The 16637-nt window shown below is 36.7% G+C and overlaps 1 protein-coding gene across 1 annotated transcript in view; it reads right to left on the minus strand.

The window, feature by feature from the left end:
• LRGUK (leucine rich repeats and guanylate kinase domain containing) overlaps positions 1–16637 on the minus strand; it is a 118651-nt gene that overhangs the window by 6378 nt on the left and 95636 nt on the right. Inside the window, exons 18-19 of the mRNA XM_072652710.1 lie at positions 12631–12762; positions 1209–1354 (exon numbers count right to left, since the gene is read on the minus strand). Of these exons, the coding sequence (XP_072508811.1) occupies positions 1209–1354; positions 12631–12762 (278 nt within the window). The remainder of the gene's footprint in view (positions 1–1208; positions 1355–12630; positions 12763–16637) is intronic.

Here is a 16637-nt window from a genome sequence, read left to right on the forward strand (position 1 = left end):
CCTCCTTTTTCATCATTCTGCCACCTTCACTACCCAAGTGGAAAGGGGGAAGGGATCCACAGGATTGAGGGAAATCATGTATTTTTCATTTCATGGGTTATTATGGCCAAATAATTCATTGCCTAGCGACCAACTTACTGGTTTCTCAATATTTCTCCACTTTCAGGCTTCTCAATATTTCTCCACTTTCAGGCTTCTCAATATTGAGCTGGGTTGGTTTTCAGGGAGCAAACATGGTATGTTTGTTAGGTGGTCTGTACTCTAAGCTTTTCCAGAATGGTTGAAACTTTGAGAGCTCTCATTCCAAGGGTACAAACTTCAAGGACTCAAGATTACTTCCATGCCATGATGAATAAAAGAAAGAGAACTTATGTGGAAGTATTTACTTATTCAGTCCTTTATCAGATAGATGGGGAAAATACAAAGATAAACAAGAGTGCCTTTTCTCAAGGAGCTTAAAATCTAACATGAGTGAAAAGACAAATAATATATGCATATTACATATAATACAGATCTGAACATAAGGACACCAAATAAAAATGCATACAAAATGCTGGAAGTCACTATATAAATATAAGTAATTATCAGAGCACAAAGTACTATGAGATCAGATGGACAGGCCACCATTGACTAGTGGAATCAGAGAGGTCTCCAAGGAGGAGTTGATATTGGAGAAAGGTATGAAAGGATGGGTAGGATGTCAATAGGCAGAGATGGTACAAGAACTCATCAGAAACCTGGAAGCCAGGGATGGTGATATACCCAGAAAGACAGGAGGGTAGTATACCATGAGGCGAAGTATAGGAGAAGGTTGGAAAGCTGGGCTGTAGCTAGGTGACAGAAGACCTCGAATACCAGGCTAAAATGTTTGGATCTCATTTCCTAGACAATGGAGAGCCATAGAGGGCACTGAATCATGTAGTGACATAAGCTGATCTGTACTTTAGGAAGACTGACTTGCTTAATACCTCCAAAATAAGTATCTAACCCCTGATTATTTATTCCATCACTGAGCACAGGGCCTGGCACATAATAGATGCTTACCTAAATGTTTACTAACTTATTGACTTAATAATTACCAACAGCATTTGGCCCCAGATTTCTCTTTAGCTTTTGAAACACTTTCATATTTCTTACATTTCATTTGAAACATATGTTTGAATTTTAAAAGTTCAAAAGAAAACTATCATGTGAGACGTAATTCATACCTTTTGCTGTTTCTACTATAAGGAGACCTTTGGAGACCTCTGGTTTTATAGGACTTTGGGAGTCCATAGCTACATAGGATGTCTCTTTAGGAAAATGAGCCAGTGATAGCGTAGGAGCTTTAGACATGATAAATGATTCTCTATAGCTGAAAAAAAAAAGAAAGAAAAATTAGTGCCCTTATGTTGAATTCATTCAACAAGCATTTATTAAACACCTATTATATGCCAGGCACTGTTATAATCTTTGAATTCAGTCAACACTGAAATGGCCAAAGAGTTTACACCCTATTGGAAGAAGGCAACATTTTCATATAGAAAGACAGGGATTAAACTTGAGATTTTATTGGTGTAAGGAACTTCTAGGTGAAGACACTTCTTCCACCAATACAGGTCAGTACTTTCTCTGCAAATTTATGGGCACTGATAGTTTAGGAGACTCACCAGAGTCATATAGCCAGGAGGTGTCAGAAAGAGTACTTGAAACCAGGTCTTCTTGGTTTCAAGGTCAGATTTCTAACCATTACGTCACATTGCCCCTCAGTACAGAGGCACTACATAAGACTGTATCTAAGCAAATACAAAATAAATCCAAAGTAAACACAAGGTAATTTTGGGGGCTGGGGGAGCTCACAACTGGAGTAATTAGAAAAGCCCCATGTAGAACATTTGAGTAGTGCCTTTAAGGAAGCAAAAGATTCTAAGAGGAAAAGGTTAGGAGGGTGTACATGCACGCTGAAGAATGAACAGATGAATGTTTATCTGTGGGCAGTGGATGTAATTTGATTGACTCTACTGATCCCCTCCTTATGTAAATATCAACTCTTATTATTAAAAAGAAGATAATTTTATGGTACGAATCCAAAGTAGGTATCATTAGAGCTTCCCTGGTCTTGTATAACACTGAGGGCTGGGAAATACACAGTGTAGTGGTGTGTTCAGTTATGCCCAATTCTTCATAAACCCATTTGAGGTTTTCTTGGCGAAGATGCTGGCACGGTTTGGATTTCCTTCTCTGTCTCATTTTACAGATAAGGAAACTGAGGCAAACAAGGTTAAGTGGCTTATCCAGGGTCATAAGTAGCTGAGGTCAAATTTGAACTCAGGATTTTCTGATTCCAGGCCCAGAGCTTTATTCACTGCTGCCCAATTCCTGGAGTCAATAACTATTCAACCCTGTGCCCCACATCACTTAAACCTAGAATTACACCATTATCTATCTAGCAAAATATAACAGATGTCAGGTTAGCATATATTCAGTAGAGCAATTCTGATGTTCAATGTCATTAAATAGGTCCGTGGAAACATGATTTTAAGGTGAAACAATATTGTAAAAGGGTAGGCAGTTTTACAGTAATAATGTCACAAATGGAAGTAACATTCCTGGGAAACCAACATTAGGAAAATAAAGTGAAAAAGTGGTAAAGAGAATTGAGGCTGTGACAGAGTCAGACTGGCTGAGTGGGTCTGTGTGAATAAAGTGACAAATCTGGTGCCCCAAATCATCAGAGGGATTCCCGAGTTTCTCTATTTTCTGGTCAGGTCCCATCACTATTATTTAGCTTTTCTACTACTAGTATTCATTGTCACTTAGATCTTCTATTCGCCATCCCCTTTCTCTTTGTCTTTGTGCTTAATTCTTTCTTCACTAGTTTCCTTTCCTTGGCCTTTCTTCCATGGTTCTTCCACATTACCAGTTAGTCTATTCTTTGGGTTTGCAAATGGAGAGGAGAGAAACCCTTACTGTGGCAGCAGGAATACAGGGTAAAGTTGGTCGTCTGATATCCTGAAGAGTTCCTAAGTGCCCCCTTGAGGCTTATTGAAGCTTTGGTGCAGTGGTCCAGGAGCAGAACTGGAATGGAAAGAAATTCACACCCTGTCCACCCCAATAACCCTGCCAGGATTTAGGGTTGGCGTATTTTCCTTTGAAGAGGAAAGGTGAGTTCAGAAGAAAAGGTCTTGAAAGCTTGGTTGGGGCAATCTCACAGTAACCTCCTCCTTCCACCTGAAGAAGCAGCTATGGCCATAGATATCTGCTCCAACAGCTAGAGAAGAAATATTCATTAGCAGCTTCCCAACACAGAGAGGAGGTACCAGCTACCGAGACGGAAAAGAGTCTAAAAATGATGATACGTGATGGTAAATTTGTAATGTATTTTCCCAGAGAGACAAATGTCATAAATCAGAGGGTTAGGTTGTTTGTTTGGTTTTTTTTTTTTTTATCTTTTTTATGTATCAAGAGCCCCTTTTTTCAATATGGTCTGTGAAATCCTTCCGAGAATAATGGTTTTAAATGCATAAAAATAGAGGATCACAAAGAAAATCAGTTTTAATGTAGTACGGTTATCAAAATGTTTTAAAAATACAAATTCATGAACCCCAGGTTATAATGTGTACACACTTACAATATTGTTTCTAAGGGAAAATGAATGACTAGTTCCAGCTTGGGATTCTAGGAATACATCTATCTCCCTTTGAAGGTATGCTCCTCACCACCCCCAACCCCCACCCTCAAGATGTATGAGAGGACAAAAAGGAATTGGGTATTTTATCTAAAGAGCAGAGTAGATACACACAAGCATCAGTAACTTGTTAACTTTGTACACTTCTACATCTGCATGAGAGAAGGCAACCCACTCTACATTTGCATAAGAGGTCATTCACTCCCTGGAGTTCAGACCTTTGGAATAAAAATCAGTTTTCCCCATAGGAATGGGAGAGGAATATGAATCATTTGTAAGCTGACATTACCAGGACTGAATGTATGCTTCTCCTTAAGGAAATGGTTACAAGTAAATACTCATCTGTATGAATACTTAAAATCTATGGCTAACCAACTACCTAAAACATGTAGGACTAACAACCCACTTCCCAAAGCCGGAAAACTTGCCGGGAAACTAGTGGAACATTTAGAAACTGCTTTTCAAGTAATCTATGGTGCAAACTGTTGGAGTCTCCACTGCGTAGGCCAAATGGTTTAGATTAGAGATGTCACCATCCAGCACAGGAGGACACAAATTGGATGAAAAGCACTTCACTAGCTAGATTTTGAATGTCCTTTTAGGCTAAAACCCCAAGGCCACTCAGACAGCACTCACTCTTGACTAGTCATTGGCCATCCCTACCCCAGAGATGACATCAATTGTATTTCAGCCTTACACAGTCTTTCATTCCATATGTTTTGAAGCATGAAATTGTTCATTAAAGATGAACTTTCTTATTCAACCACAGATAAAAATATTACAGATTTCATGGTCACATCTCTGAAGTGATGTTTTATAAATTCGGCATACTGAAGGCAGAACAATAGACAACGGAAAAGAACATTTCCACTGGATCTTTAAAATACACGTTTTGGTCCTTCATTTTTGTAAAGGATGGGCTGCAGTCTGAGGCACAGAAAATGGATCATGTTAACAAGCTATATTTTTCCCTCCCTATAGTTATTTTCTCACTATATTACTGACAACATTAAATGAAAATGCTGTAAAAGTCAAACACAGAAATGCGGTGAAGTGGAAAGGCACATTTTTTGCCACATGTACAGGGTCAGACTGTTCCAGCTCATCATAGCTCCATAGTTACTGGAGTCAGAGGCCTTACTTCCTTACTGGCTGGGACAGAGGATGGATGCTCCCAATGCAACCTATTATGTATTCTTATTCTCTCACTCTCTCATTTTATTCCCATCAGTTTACTCCACAACAGTACAAATACAGATCACTAACAAATCCACAGGGGCCTACAGTTTCAACATTGTTACAGCATGCTAATTAACTAATTATTGTGGCAGGTTCTACCTTGTCTGCTAAATGTGCAGAGTTTTTAGAATTTAAAGGGAACAGAGGGTTATTTTTCATCATTAGATTTATGAAAGGAAAAAGTAAAGTATCACAAAAACAAGATGCAAAATAATATCCTTTCTATTCAGAGATACACATTTTATATGCAAAACATTTGTTAGGTTCAGCATTTTTTAAACAATATATTCAGCAAAATTAATTTTGAACAGTGGCAACAATGATTCCTATTTATGCCTTTTAGGTTATCTCTTTGTTTTATTAATATAAAATGGATATTTCAATTTCCATGTTTTGGTGTATTCAAACAATTAAAAATTGATATCTTCTGACCTGCCTGGATCAGAGAAATTGCAGGTCAGGGACCTAACCTCCAGGGGGCAGTGCAGGACTGGCAACCACAGCCTTGTTCGCGACTTCTTTGGCCTGTCATTTTAATGGGATAAATGGATTTCTAGGATTCAATTCTTTGTCAGAACAGAAAGCCTGTAACTTATAAGCAAGTGGCCATTGTCAGCTGCAGAAAGCATGCTTTCCTTCCCTCTTTTGCATAAGATTGGCTCCTAATTTTTATTTGTTATATATCTTTTCCTTTTTAAACCTAAAGCCAAGATAGTAAAGCATCATTAAATATATACATGTATATCTAAATATATATGCACATACACATGCTTATTTTACATAAATATGATTTGCACACATACACATACGTAATATGTATGTGCATAAACATATCACAGGTAGTGAAATTTTCCTAAATAGGATGTTAGAGCTGGAAGGGACCTTCAAACAACTCATTTTACAAAAAAAGGGAAATGAGGCCCAAAGATGAATTGACTAAAGTCAGAGCCGAGCCCTGACACTTCAACCTCAGAATATATTCTAAGCAATGGATGACACCTCAGAGACCATCTAATTCAACATATAACCAAACAAGAATTAATTTTATGACATTTTCAATAAATAGCTGTCCAAACTCTGTATGAAGACTTCCAGTATGGAGGAATGCAATGCCTTCTGAGGCATCCTGCTCCATTTTTAGGTAGTTCCAAATGTTGGGAAGCATTTTTTCTTACATCAAAGTTAAATCTCCTTCTCTGCAACCTTTACCCATTAGTTATGCCTGGTCCCGTACCTTAGGATCAAGCAGAGTAATTTCTCTTCTCCATAATGGCCTTTCAAATACTTGAAAGATAGCAATGGTGTTTTTTCTTCTTCTGGTTAAACATCCAAAGTTCTTTTTCACTATTTTGGCCATCATCTTTTTGACCTGCTTCATAGTTGGCCTATCCCTTTGTAGTTTCTAAAATGTGGTTTCCAGAATCGAACATAGAGTATAGCAGATCTGGAGAACTATTATCTTTCTCTTTCTGGATGTTTCTTTTAATATAGTGTAGGATAACATTTATTTATTGGTTGGTAAGCTGTATTGTTGATTCATTGAGCTTGTAAAAACCTTATCAACTAAAAACCCCAATATCAATCTCCAATTAAATACCAAAATAAAATATAACCTTAATATCAAAGGAGAGATCAATAAAATTAAAACTTTAAAAACTGAATTAAAAATAAAACTAAGAGCTGCTTTTATGAAAAAATAGTTAAGCCACTGGTTAATTTAATTTTTAAAAAGAAAATTTTAAAAAGAAACAAGAAAACCAAATTACTAGTATCAAAACAGAAAAGGGTGAGTGCACCATCATTGAAGATGAAATTAAAGCAATTATTAGGAGTTATTCTGCCTAATTATGTGCCAGTAAAACTGACAATCTAAGCAAAATGGGCGAATATTTACAAAAATATAAACTACCAAGATAAACAGAAGAGAAAATAGAATACTTAAGTATTTTCTATATTAGAAAAAGGAATTGAACAATCCATCAATGAGTTCCCTAAGAAAAAAATCCCCCAGATCAATTCACAAATGAATTCTACCAAAATTTAAGGACCAATTACTCCCAAACTATTTGAAAAAATAGGGAGAGTCCTACAAATTTTTTTAAATGACACACAAACATGGTTTTGATACATAAACCAGGGAGAGTAAAAACAGAAAAAGAAAACTAGGAAGACCAATTTTCTTAATGAATACCTATGGAAAAAAAATTTTAAATAAAACACTAGAGCAAAGAAATTATAGCCATATATCATGAATATTATACACTATGACCAAGTGGGATTTATACCAAGGCTGGTTCATTGTTAGGAAAACTATCAACCTTACTGACCATATCAATAACAATAAAAATCATACGATCATATCAAGAGGTGCAGAAAAAGCCTTTGACAAAAATATAATACTATTCTTATGAAAAACACTAGGAAGCACAGGAATCAGTGAAACCTTTCTTCAGATGATAGGCAGTATCTATCTAAATCCAAGAGCAAGCATTATTTGTAACAGGGATAAACTGAAAACCTTCCCACCAAGATCAAGGGTAAAGCAAAGATGTCCACTCTCCCGACCATTATTCAATGTTGTACTTGAAATGCCGCATAGAGCAATAATATAAGAAAAAAAGTGGAAAGAATAAAAACAGGCAATGAGGAAACAAAATTATTTGTAGGTAATATGATTTTTATACTTAGAGAACCCCTAAGAATCAAAAAACTAATGGAAATAATTAACAAGTTCAGCCAAGTTGCAGGATGTAAAACAAATCTGCATAAATCATCAGCATTTCTGTATACTATGAACAAAACCCGGCCACAATAGATAAAGAGAAATTCTATTTAAAATAACTGCAGACAAAATAAACCAAGACAAACTTAGAGATTATAGAAACACAATGACAACACTCTTTTCACACAAATAAAGACAGATCTAAACAACTGCAAAAATATTAATTGCTCATAGGTAGGGTGAGTCAATATAATAAAATGACAATTCTAGCTAAGTTAAATTACTTATTCAGTACCAAACCAAACTACCAAATAATTATTTTATAGAGCTAGAAAAAATAGTAACAAAATTCATCTGAAAGAACAAAAGGTCAAGAACATCAAGGAAATCCATTTTTTAAAATGTTAAGGAAGGCAGAATAACAGCTCCAGATTTCACACTATATTATAAAGTGGTAATCATCAAAACAATCTGGTACTGTCTAAGAAATAGAGTGGCTGAGTAGTGCGATAGGTACACAATACACAATAGTAAATGATCACAGTAATCTAGTGTTTGATAAACCCAAAGATCCATCATCTTCTGGGGTAAGAATTCAACATTTAACAAAAATTTCTGGGAAAACTGGAAACAAGTTTGGCAGAAACTAGGTATAAACCAACACCTGACACCATACACCAAGATAAGGTCAAAATGGATAAATAATTTTGACATAAAGGGTGATATCATAAGTAAATTAGGGGAGTATGGAAAAATGTGACATCTACAGATAAGAAAAGAGTTTATGATGAAATCAGAGATAGAGAGAATTATGGGAAGTAAAACAGATAATTTTGATTAGATCAAATTAAAAAGCTTTTGCACAGACAAAACTAATGCAGTCAAATTTAGAAGGAAAACAGGAAACTGGAGGAAAATTGCTACAAATTTCTTTGATAAATGCATCATTTCTCAGATACGTAGGAAAATGAGTCAAATTTACAAAAATAAGAGCCATATCCCTGTTGATAAATGGTTGAAGGATATGAACAGGCAGTTTTCAGAAGAAGAAATCAAAGCTATCAAGTCACATGAAAAAAATGTTCTAAATCACTATGGATTAGAAAAATGCAAATTAAAATAACTCTGAGATACCTCACACCTATCAGTTGGCTAACATGACAGAACAGGAAAATGACAAATGCTTGAGGGAATGTGCAAAAATTAGGACACTAATGTAATGTTGGTAGAGTTATGAATTAGTCCAACCATTCTGGAAAACAATTTGGAACTACACTCAAAGGGCTATAAAACTATGTATATCCTTTGTCTCACCAATAACACTACTAAGTCTGTATTCCAAAGAGATCAAAGAAAAGGGAAAAGGATTATTTGATTATTTTATTTGCACAAAATTATTTATAACAGCTCTTTTTTTGTGGTAGCATAGAATTAGAAATTGAGGGGATGCCCATCAAGTGGGGAATAGCTAAACAATTTGTAGTATGTGATTGCAATGGAATACTATTGTACTATAAGAAATGATTAGCAGGATGCTTTCAGAAAAACCTGGACTTACATGAACCAATGCAAGGTGAAGTCAGTAGAACCAAGAGAATATTGTATACAGTAACAGCAATATTGTAAAGGTGATCAACTGTGAAACACCTACCTTGCTCTGATCAAGACAATGATCCAAGACAATTCCAAAGGACTTCTATTGAAAAATTCTATCCACCTCCAGAGAGAGAATTGATCAGCTCTAAGAGCCATGTGAAGCATACTTCTTTTTATTATATTTATTATTTTGTGTTTTCTTTTGCAACATGGCTAATAATCATGGCTTCTCTTCCTAAGAGCTCACAGACTTTCTCCTTAATAACGTATTCTAGAATTTGTCAGGAATGGACATCAGACTCACTGGTCTACAGTGCATGGCTTTTCTCCTCTGTGCTTTTTGGAACATTGGGACACTTAGCTTCTCTAGCCTTTTGACGACTTTCCCATTTACCAGGATCCTTCAATGATGGCTCAGACATCATGGCATGGCTGCCTCTATGGAATAGTTTATCTAGGACTGATGAGATTTAGCTTCATGTACTCAAGAATACCAGATTTGGAGTAAGAGAAAATGGATTTGAATACTGACCTGGCTCTGCACTTAAATCACAATAGGTCTCAATTTCTTCTTTTGTAAAATGAGTGCACTGGATCAAATAATCTTGAAAGTCCCTTCCAGATTTATGTCTAGAGCTGAAAGTCTAGTTCAACTCACTCAATTTTTCTGGAACGGTGACCTCAGGCTCAGAGAAGGTCAATTCCTTTACCTAAGAAGCCAAGACTTAAACTTAGGTTCTCTGATACAAGATCCATCATTCTTTTCACCATATCCTACGATGAGTCTATGATTCTATGACTTGAACTCGTTGAAGGTAATGTTGCTTGACCACCCTCTCTCTGATCTTGGTTTCCAAAGCTGCTAACCAGTTTTGTTTAATCCTTCCCAATCCAAAAAAATTAGTCTTTTTAGAAGATAAAATACAAGTAAAATAAGAATTTACTACAACTGAAGTCATCTAGTCCAACCTTTTCATTTTATAAAGAATTGAGGACCAATGACTTGTCAATGGTCACCTTGGCAGTAAGTGGTAGAGCCAGAACTCAAACCAACATCCTCTGACCCCAAATTCCATGCTAGTTCATCTTTTTCATGGTCTTCCATTATCATCCTATCCATGTCAAGCATTGGTCTTAACCTTTTTTTTTTTTTAAAATCTTGCCCCCAACATAGTTAAAGAGAACATCTTTCTGTTGTCCTTGTTCATTTCCAGACCTGGCTTATTCTGGACTTTATCACTCTTCACACAACTCTTATGAGACAAAGATACTTGTTGTAGATCCATCCTCTAATATTTGTTTTTGCTTCACTTTCTATTCATTCTTTTTTTTAAAATTTTATTTATTTTTAAATATATTTCCACATTAGTCATGTTGTAAAGAAGAACTAGAACCAAAGAGGAAAACCATGAGAAAGACAAAAAAAGAAAAAAAGAAACTAGTACACTTCAATATGCATTCAGACTCCATAGTTCTTTCTCTGGATGTGGATCGCATTTTCCAACATAAGTCTTTTGGAATCATCTTTGTTCATTGCCTTGCTGAAAAGAGTTAAATCTATCAATGTCGGTTATCACACAGTGCTGTTGTTACGGTGTACATTTTTCCTGGTTTTGCTCACTTTACTCAGCATCAATTCATGAAGTCTTTCCATATCCATTCTTTTTTAAAACTAATTTAAAATTTTTTTCCCAATTGCATGTAAAACTAATTTTTAACATTTGCTTTTAAAAATTTTGAGTTCCAAATTTTTTTCTCTCCTCCTCCCTCCTCTTGAGGGGACAAGCAACTTGATATATGCTATATATTGTCAGTCATGCAAAACAGATTTCTATATTAGCCATGTTATGAAAGAAAAAACACAATCCCCCATCAAAAAAGAAAGACCAAGAAAAATAAATAAAGTTTTTTAAAAAGTATGCTTTGATCTGCATTCAAACTCAGTTCCTTCTCTACAGGGGGGTAGCATTTTTCATCAGAAGTCCTTTGAAATGATCCTGGATCATTGTATTGCTGGGAATAGCTAAATCATTCATAGCTGATCATCAAACAATATTGCTCTTACTATGCACAGTGTTCTCCTGGTTCTGCTCACTTCACTTTGCATCAGTTCATCTAAGTCTTCCCAGGTTTTTCTGAAAGCATCCTGCCAATCATTGCTTCTAGTGCAGTAGTGTTTCATCATCATTACATGTTACAAATTGTTCAGCATTCCCCACTTGATGGGCACTGCTTCAATTTCTAATTCTTTATGACCACAAAAAGCTACTATAATTTTGTATATATAGGCCTTTTTCCTTTTTTAAATTTGAGATACAGACCTACCCATGGCATTTATCCATGTCTTTTAGAAATCTGATTTTGTCAATTAGTTTCTTGTGTATCCATATTTCGGCAACTTTTTAATTCTCCTCAATAATTTCTGATTATGCCTTCTAAATTTCATTCTTGAGAGCTTCTTACTCCTCTTGGAATGACATCCTCTGCAAAATAATAAGCCTCCCTCCTCTGAAACCTTGGAAATTTACTCTCAGAAGAGAAATAAATGGAGAAGGAGAGAACAGAGAGAGAGAGAACATGTCACAAACGACTTGCCCCCAAAGTTCCTGTTGTTTCGGCCAAAGCAATGAATTCCTTCTTGTTTATCTGAATCCAGGGTACTAGTTTCCCTTGTCACTTCCTCCATCTTCCAGAGGATGAAAACATCATTCATATAAGTCATAAATATATCAGCTGTCCTGCTTCTGGCAGAGGGAATATACCAGCAAATGTCTGGGTAGTTAAGTTTGTATCACTGCAACATCCTATTTCTCTACCAGAGTAGTTCATTTCATTTAATTTCTCCTTCTGTACAAGTGGTCTACTTGTTCGACATCCCTTCAACTCTACCCTAAAAGCTCCCCAACAGGTTTCTCTTCTCACATTACTAGGTTTCCTTTTATGAACACATACTCTTAACATATAATGCTATATCCCTCCCTCCCTTTTATTCTGTTCCTGTTAAATAAAATATACCTTCTAAAGTCAAATTGGTCATAAACCCCATATCCCACCAAGTCTCAGTAATAAATAAATAAATTAAATAAACCACGTCAAATATACTCTCTTGCTTTAGGATTTCCATCTAGTTCACCCTGCTTGTTACTCAGTGCATTTGTTTATAGACACTTAAGACATGAATTTCCCTGGTTCTCTTTAGTGTATACACATGCAAATAAAATAAATAAAAGAGTAAGCATTGAATGTATTCAGGTCCTTTGACTCCACGTAAAGTTCTCTTCTTACTGTGCCAGACTGCCTCTCCTATGACTTAATCATATTACATCTGAAAACTAGTCAAAGTATAATCATTATTAATAGCATGCAGAAGGTGTCTTATATCCTTCAAGAAAACGTTTCTGCTCACCTGACTCCTTCAGAAAAGCACGGAGGGGGAGTAAGGTTGCTGTCCTCAGCGAACCTATTTTTCGCCCACAGCCTTGTAGGTGAGGTTCGGTCTAGATGAGCAATGGCTGACAGTGGGGTTGGTACTGGACCCCTGAAAGAGCAACCAAGAAAATTAGAAAAATTCTAATTGATCAGAACTCTACATCTTATTCATGGTAATTCTAAAAACTATTAAAAGGATAAGAAAAGATTAAACATAATAATAAAAGAAAGCATATGCAAAACATAAACCCTATTATTATATACCCAAGAAAACAACAGGAAAATCTTTCAGGTATACTGGAGTGTATTCACTTGTGAAAATGTCCTTTAGGACTAGCATCTTTATACATATAAGAATAGGGAGATTATGCAAGTTTGTAACACCAAGCAAATCTGTCTCATCCATTAAACTATCACTTTCATACTATCTTCTGAAATTAGGATGTACTCTGCAGAGGTTCTTTGAATACTCACTAACACAGACAACTTCTTTTCAATCCAAGTTATTAAGCACCTATTGAATCTGAGCAGTGCTAACAAAAGAAATGCAAAAACAAAAACAAAGCCCTCCCTGCCCTTAAGCCTACGTCGGTAGTTGGGGAAGAGGAGGTACAACACAAATATGGATAACAATAGCATTTCTATAGTGCTTTAAGGTTTGTGAGATGCTTTAACAAATATCTCATTTTATCTTTACTGCAACCTCTGGGGGTAGTTATCCCCATTTTAGAAATGAGGAAACTGAGGGAGACAGAGGGTATATGACTTGCTTGGGGTCATACAGGACAAGTAGGAGAGCATTAAGAAAATTGAAGGGGAGAACACTAACAGATGGAGGAATCAGGTGAGGCTTTACATAGGAGGTAGCTCCTGAGAGGCAGTAAGGAGGTGGCAGCATGGCAGGCAAAGAATGTCTCGTTTGAATGGAAAGAGTCAGAATATGGAGTGTCCACTCTAGGGAGTAGCTTGTAATCCACTTTGGCTGAGATTCAGAGTTTATGAAGAGAAACAGTATGAATTAGGGCTGGAGAGGTAGGATGAAAGAGGCTGCAGAAGGCCTTGAATGCCAAGGTGAGCAAGCAGCATTTTTGCTATTTGATATCATTAATAATAATAAAATAGACAACATGCACAATGTTTATTGGGTTAACTCCTAAGTGAATAGGAAAAGAGATGGTCCGATTGGCCTAAAATCTAATACTACAAAAACAATACTCAATATAGATATTTTCAAAGAGCTATTGCAATTTTCTCAAATAAAAATCTCTTTAATTTCTAAATTAGTAGTCCTGGAAGACATTAGATAAGTAGTTCTTAAGCAAAAAATTCTTCATTTTAGATACTTCTCAGTTCTTCAAACCATCTCTGATTTCTTATCCCATCAACTCTTTTCTGCATAACAATTTTCTACATACAATCCAGAGACAAATTCTAGGAAGCCAATTTTTTCATATCAGAGGTTCTGAGATATGCCCTGAAATCTTTTTGATCAAATTCATTTTAAAGATCTGCTCAAACAACACAAGGAAGTAATTGTAGAGCTAGAAACCTAGAAACCAGTTCCCTAGATTCTCAGTTGGCTGCTCTTTGTATTAACCATCCAATGCCCAGCAACAAGAGGATAGATAGTAGGCCTGAGGAGTGCTTCTCACTCTGAGGAACTAAGGAAAAAGGCATACAAGACATTCACAAGTCAGAAAAAGTCCATGAATATCTTGTACATACAAACACATGACGTGCAGGCAAATTAGATAGTTCTTGATGCTTGCAAAAACTTGGATTTGATGTTTAATTTACCTCCAAAAGCAGTTCGGTATTGCAGTAGCTTTTATGGTGTGAAATTTGTTAATAGCATCACCCTCTTCCCCTTCCCCCCCACAACACACACAGATACAGACACAGACATATACACACACACACACCACACACACACAGAGACAGACAGAGACAGACAGACACGCATGCAGACAGACACACAGATGTCCCTCATCTAAACTAACTCCAGCAATTGAACACCTGGAAAAGAAAGTTCTCCACCAAAGTCTTTGGCACTGTCAAATGATTCTACATGAGAACTAGATATGGTTTTATTAATGGAAATAATATTAAAGAGGCAGCATTTTTGTCTGCTTTGCTGGTACACCTTTTACCCAGGAACCCTGAAGGTTTTCTCCTCCCAGTTTGATTTTTTTGTTTGTTTGTTTAAAGCAGCCATCCTTTGAGCAACTACTTAAAGAAGCCTATTCATTGAATGGGTGTATCTCACTCAAAGTGAGAATGTGATAAGACCTTAGCCTGAAAGGACCAGGGTCTCCCATTGCATCCTGGGCCATCTCAAGTCATCCTGGTGAATATCAGGCCACTGGACCCAGTTGGCTCAGAAGAAGAAAGTGAGGCTGGTGACCTTGCAAAGCCCTCCCTCACTCAAATCAAAGTCAACTGCAAGTCATGTCATCATCTTGATGTCATGGTCCTCTTTGAGAATGAAGGACAAACACAACAACAAGACCTAGTGGGCCTTCCTATCTGATGGAATAGCTAAAGTTTTTCATATGTGTTTTCTTCTGCTAGTAGAGTTTGAGCACCCATCAAGCAGCTAAATGGTGCAATGGATAGTGTGCCTGCCTCAAACACTTAATAGCTGTGAGACCCTGGACAAGTCATTTAATCCTGTTTGCCTCAGTCTCCTCATCTGTAAAAGGAGATGGAGAAAGAAATGGCAAACCACTCCAATACCTTTGTCAAGAAAACCCAAATGGGGTCACCAAGAGTCCAACACGACTCAAACAACACACTCCAGAGAACAGGACAGTCTTGCTTTTCCACTTCTGTCTTCAGTGCTTTGCACATAGTAATTGCTGGGTACATTTTCATTCACGGCATTATTTTATTCATTCATCCATCCATTCATTCATATGCTTCAAACTTAAGGTAAATTGCTTTCTTCATCCTTCCGCTGACCATTGTGTTCTTTGAGCAGCTACTGAGGATGGCATTGGTTGGTTATGCCTCGAGAATAGTAACTTGACCAATTTTGTCCTTCAAATTTTCCAAGACTTCCTTTGGTCAAAATATTATAGGAAAAGAAAAATACAAATATTTCAAATCCATCGTCCACTCTAGTTATAAATATTGGATTCAATTTAAAGCCTAAACTTTTATCTTTAAATTCAAAGGAAGAGACCTACTCACTTATCTTAAAGGCTCTGGCTTGCTGGTCCAAAAGACACTTTATATATCATAACACCAGCAGTGAGATCAGCAGATGCCAATGTGACTGACAGCCTTTGAGGATTCCTTTGATGAGCTAGTGGTAGTGGAACATGAAAATTACATTTCTCCTCAGACTTATACTAACCTTTCATCTACATTGATTTTTATTTGCCTTGCATGATACACCATCATCCACCCCTTTTTCCCAATTAGAACTCCTCCAAGTTTGCCTGGAAAGCTAGACTTCCTTCTGTAATCTTTCATCAGGTCTTTATCTCCAGGCATTTCACCTACTTTAGATCACTGTCTAAGGCTTCCCTATTCTCTTAAGACCTTCTAATTTCAGCCAATTTGTATTAACCCCATGTAAAGCACTGCCCCCTTTTCACTCATGGATATGTTAGCTGCTGAAAGGGGGCCGAAAAAGGACATGCATGTTAGAAAAGTTAGCTTGAGAACATTTTGAGAACCTGAGAGAAAACTGGCTCTGAGATAGATATCCCAAGAGGACCTGTTTGAAAGCAGCTCAGAGACATAGCTACTACACAGTGGAGGGGAGTGGGGGGGGGGGGGGGCGGGCTGCAGTGTACCGTTGGCCATCAGCTCATGTGTTACTCTTTCCAGTGAAGGCTACAGCTGAGAAACTAAACAACAAAATTGTTTGGGGATAACAAGAAAATTATAGATTATCTGTTTGTGTTATGCCTGATTGAACTGTGGGGGCTTTTTTTTTCCAACCTGAGTTAGAGAAGGATCAGTACTCATGAGGAA

The sequence above is a fragment of the Notamacropus eugenii genome, chromosome 3, assembly GCF_028372415.1.
Source record: "Notamacropus eugenii isolate mMacEug1 chromosome 3, mMacEug1.pri_v2, whole genome shotgun sequence".
Lineage (NCBI taxonomy): Eukaryota > Metazoa > Chordata > Mammalia > Diprotodontia > Macropodidae > Notamacropus > Notamacropus eugenii.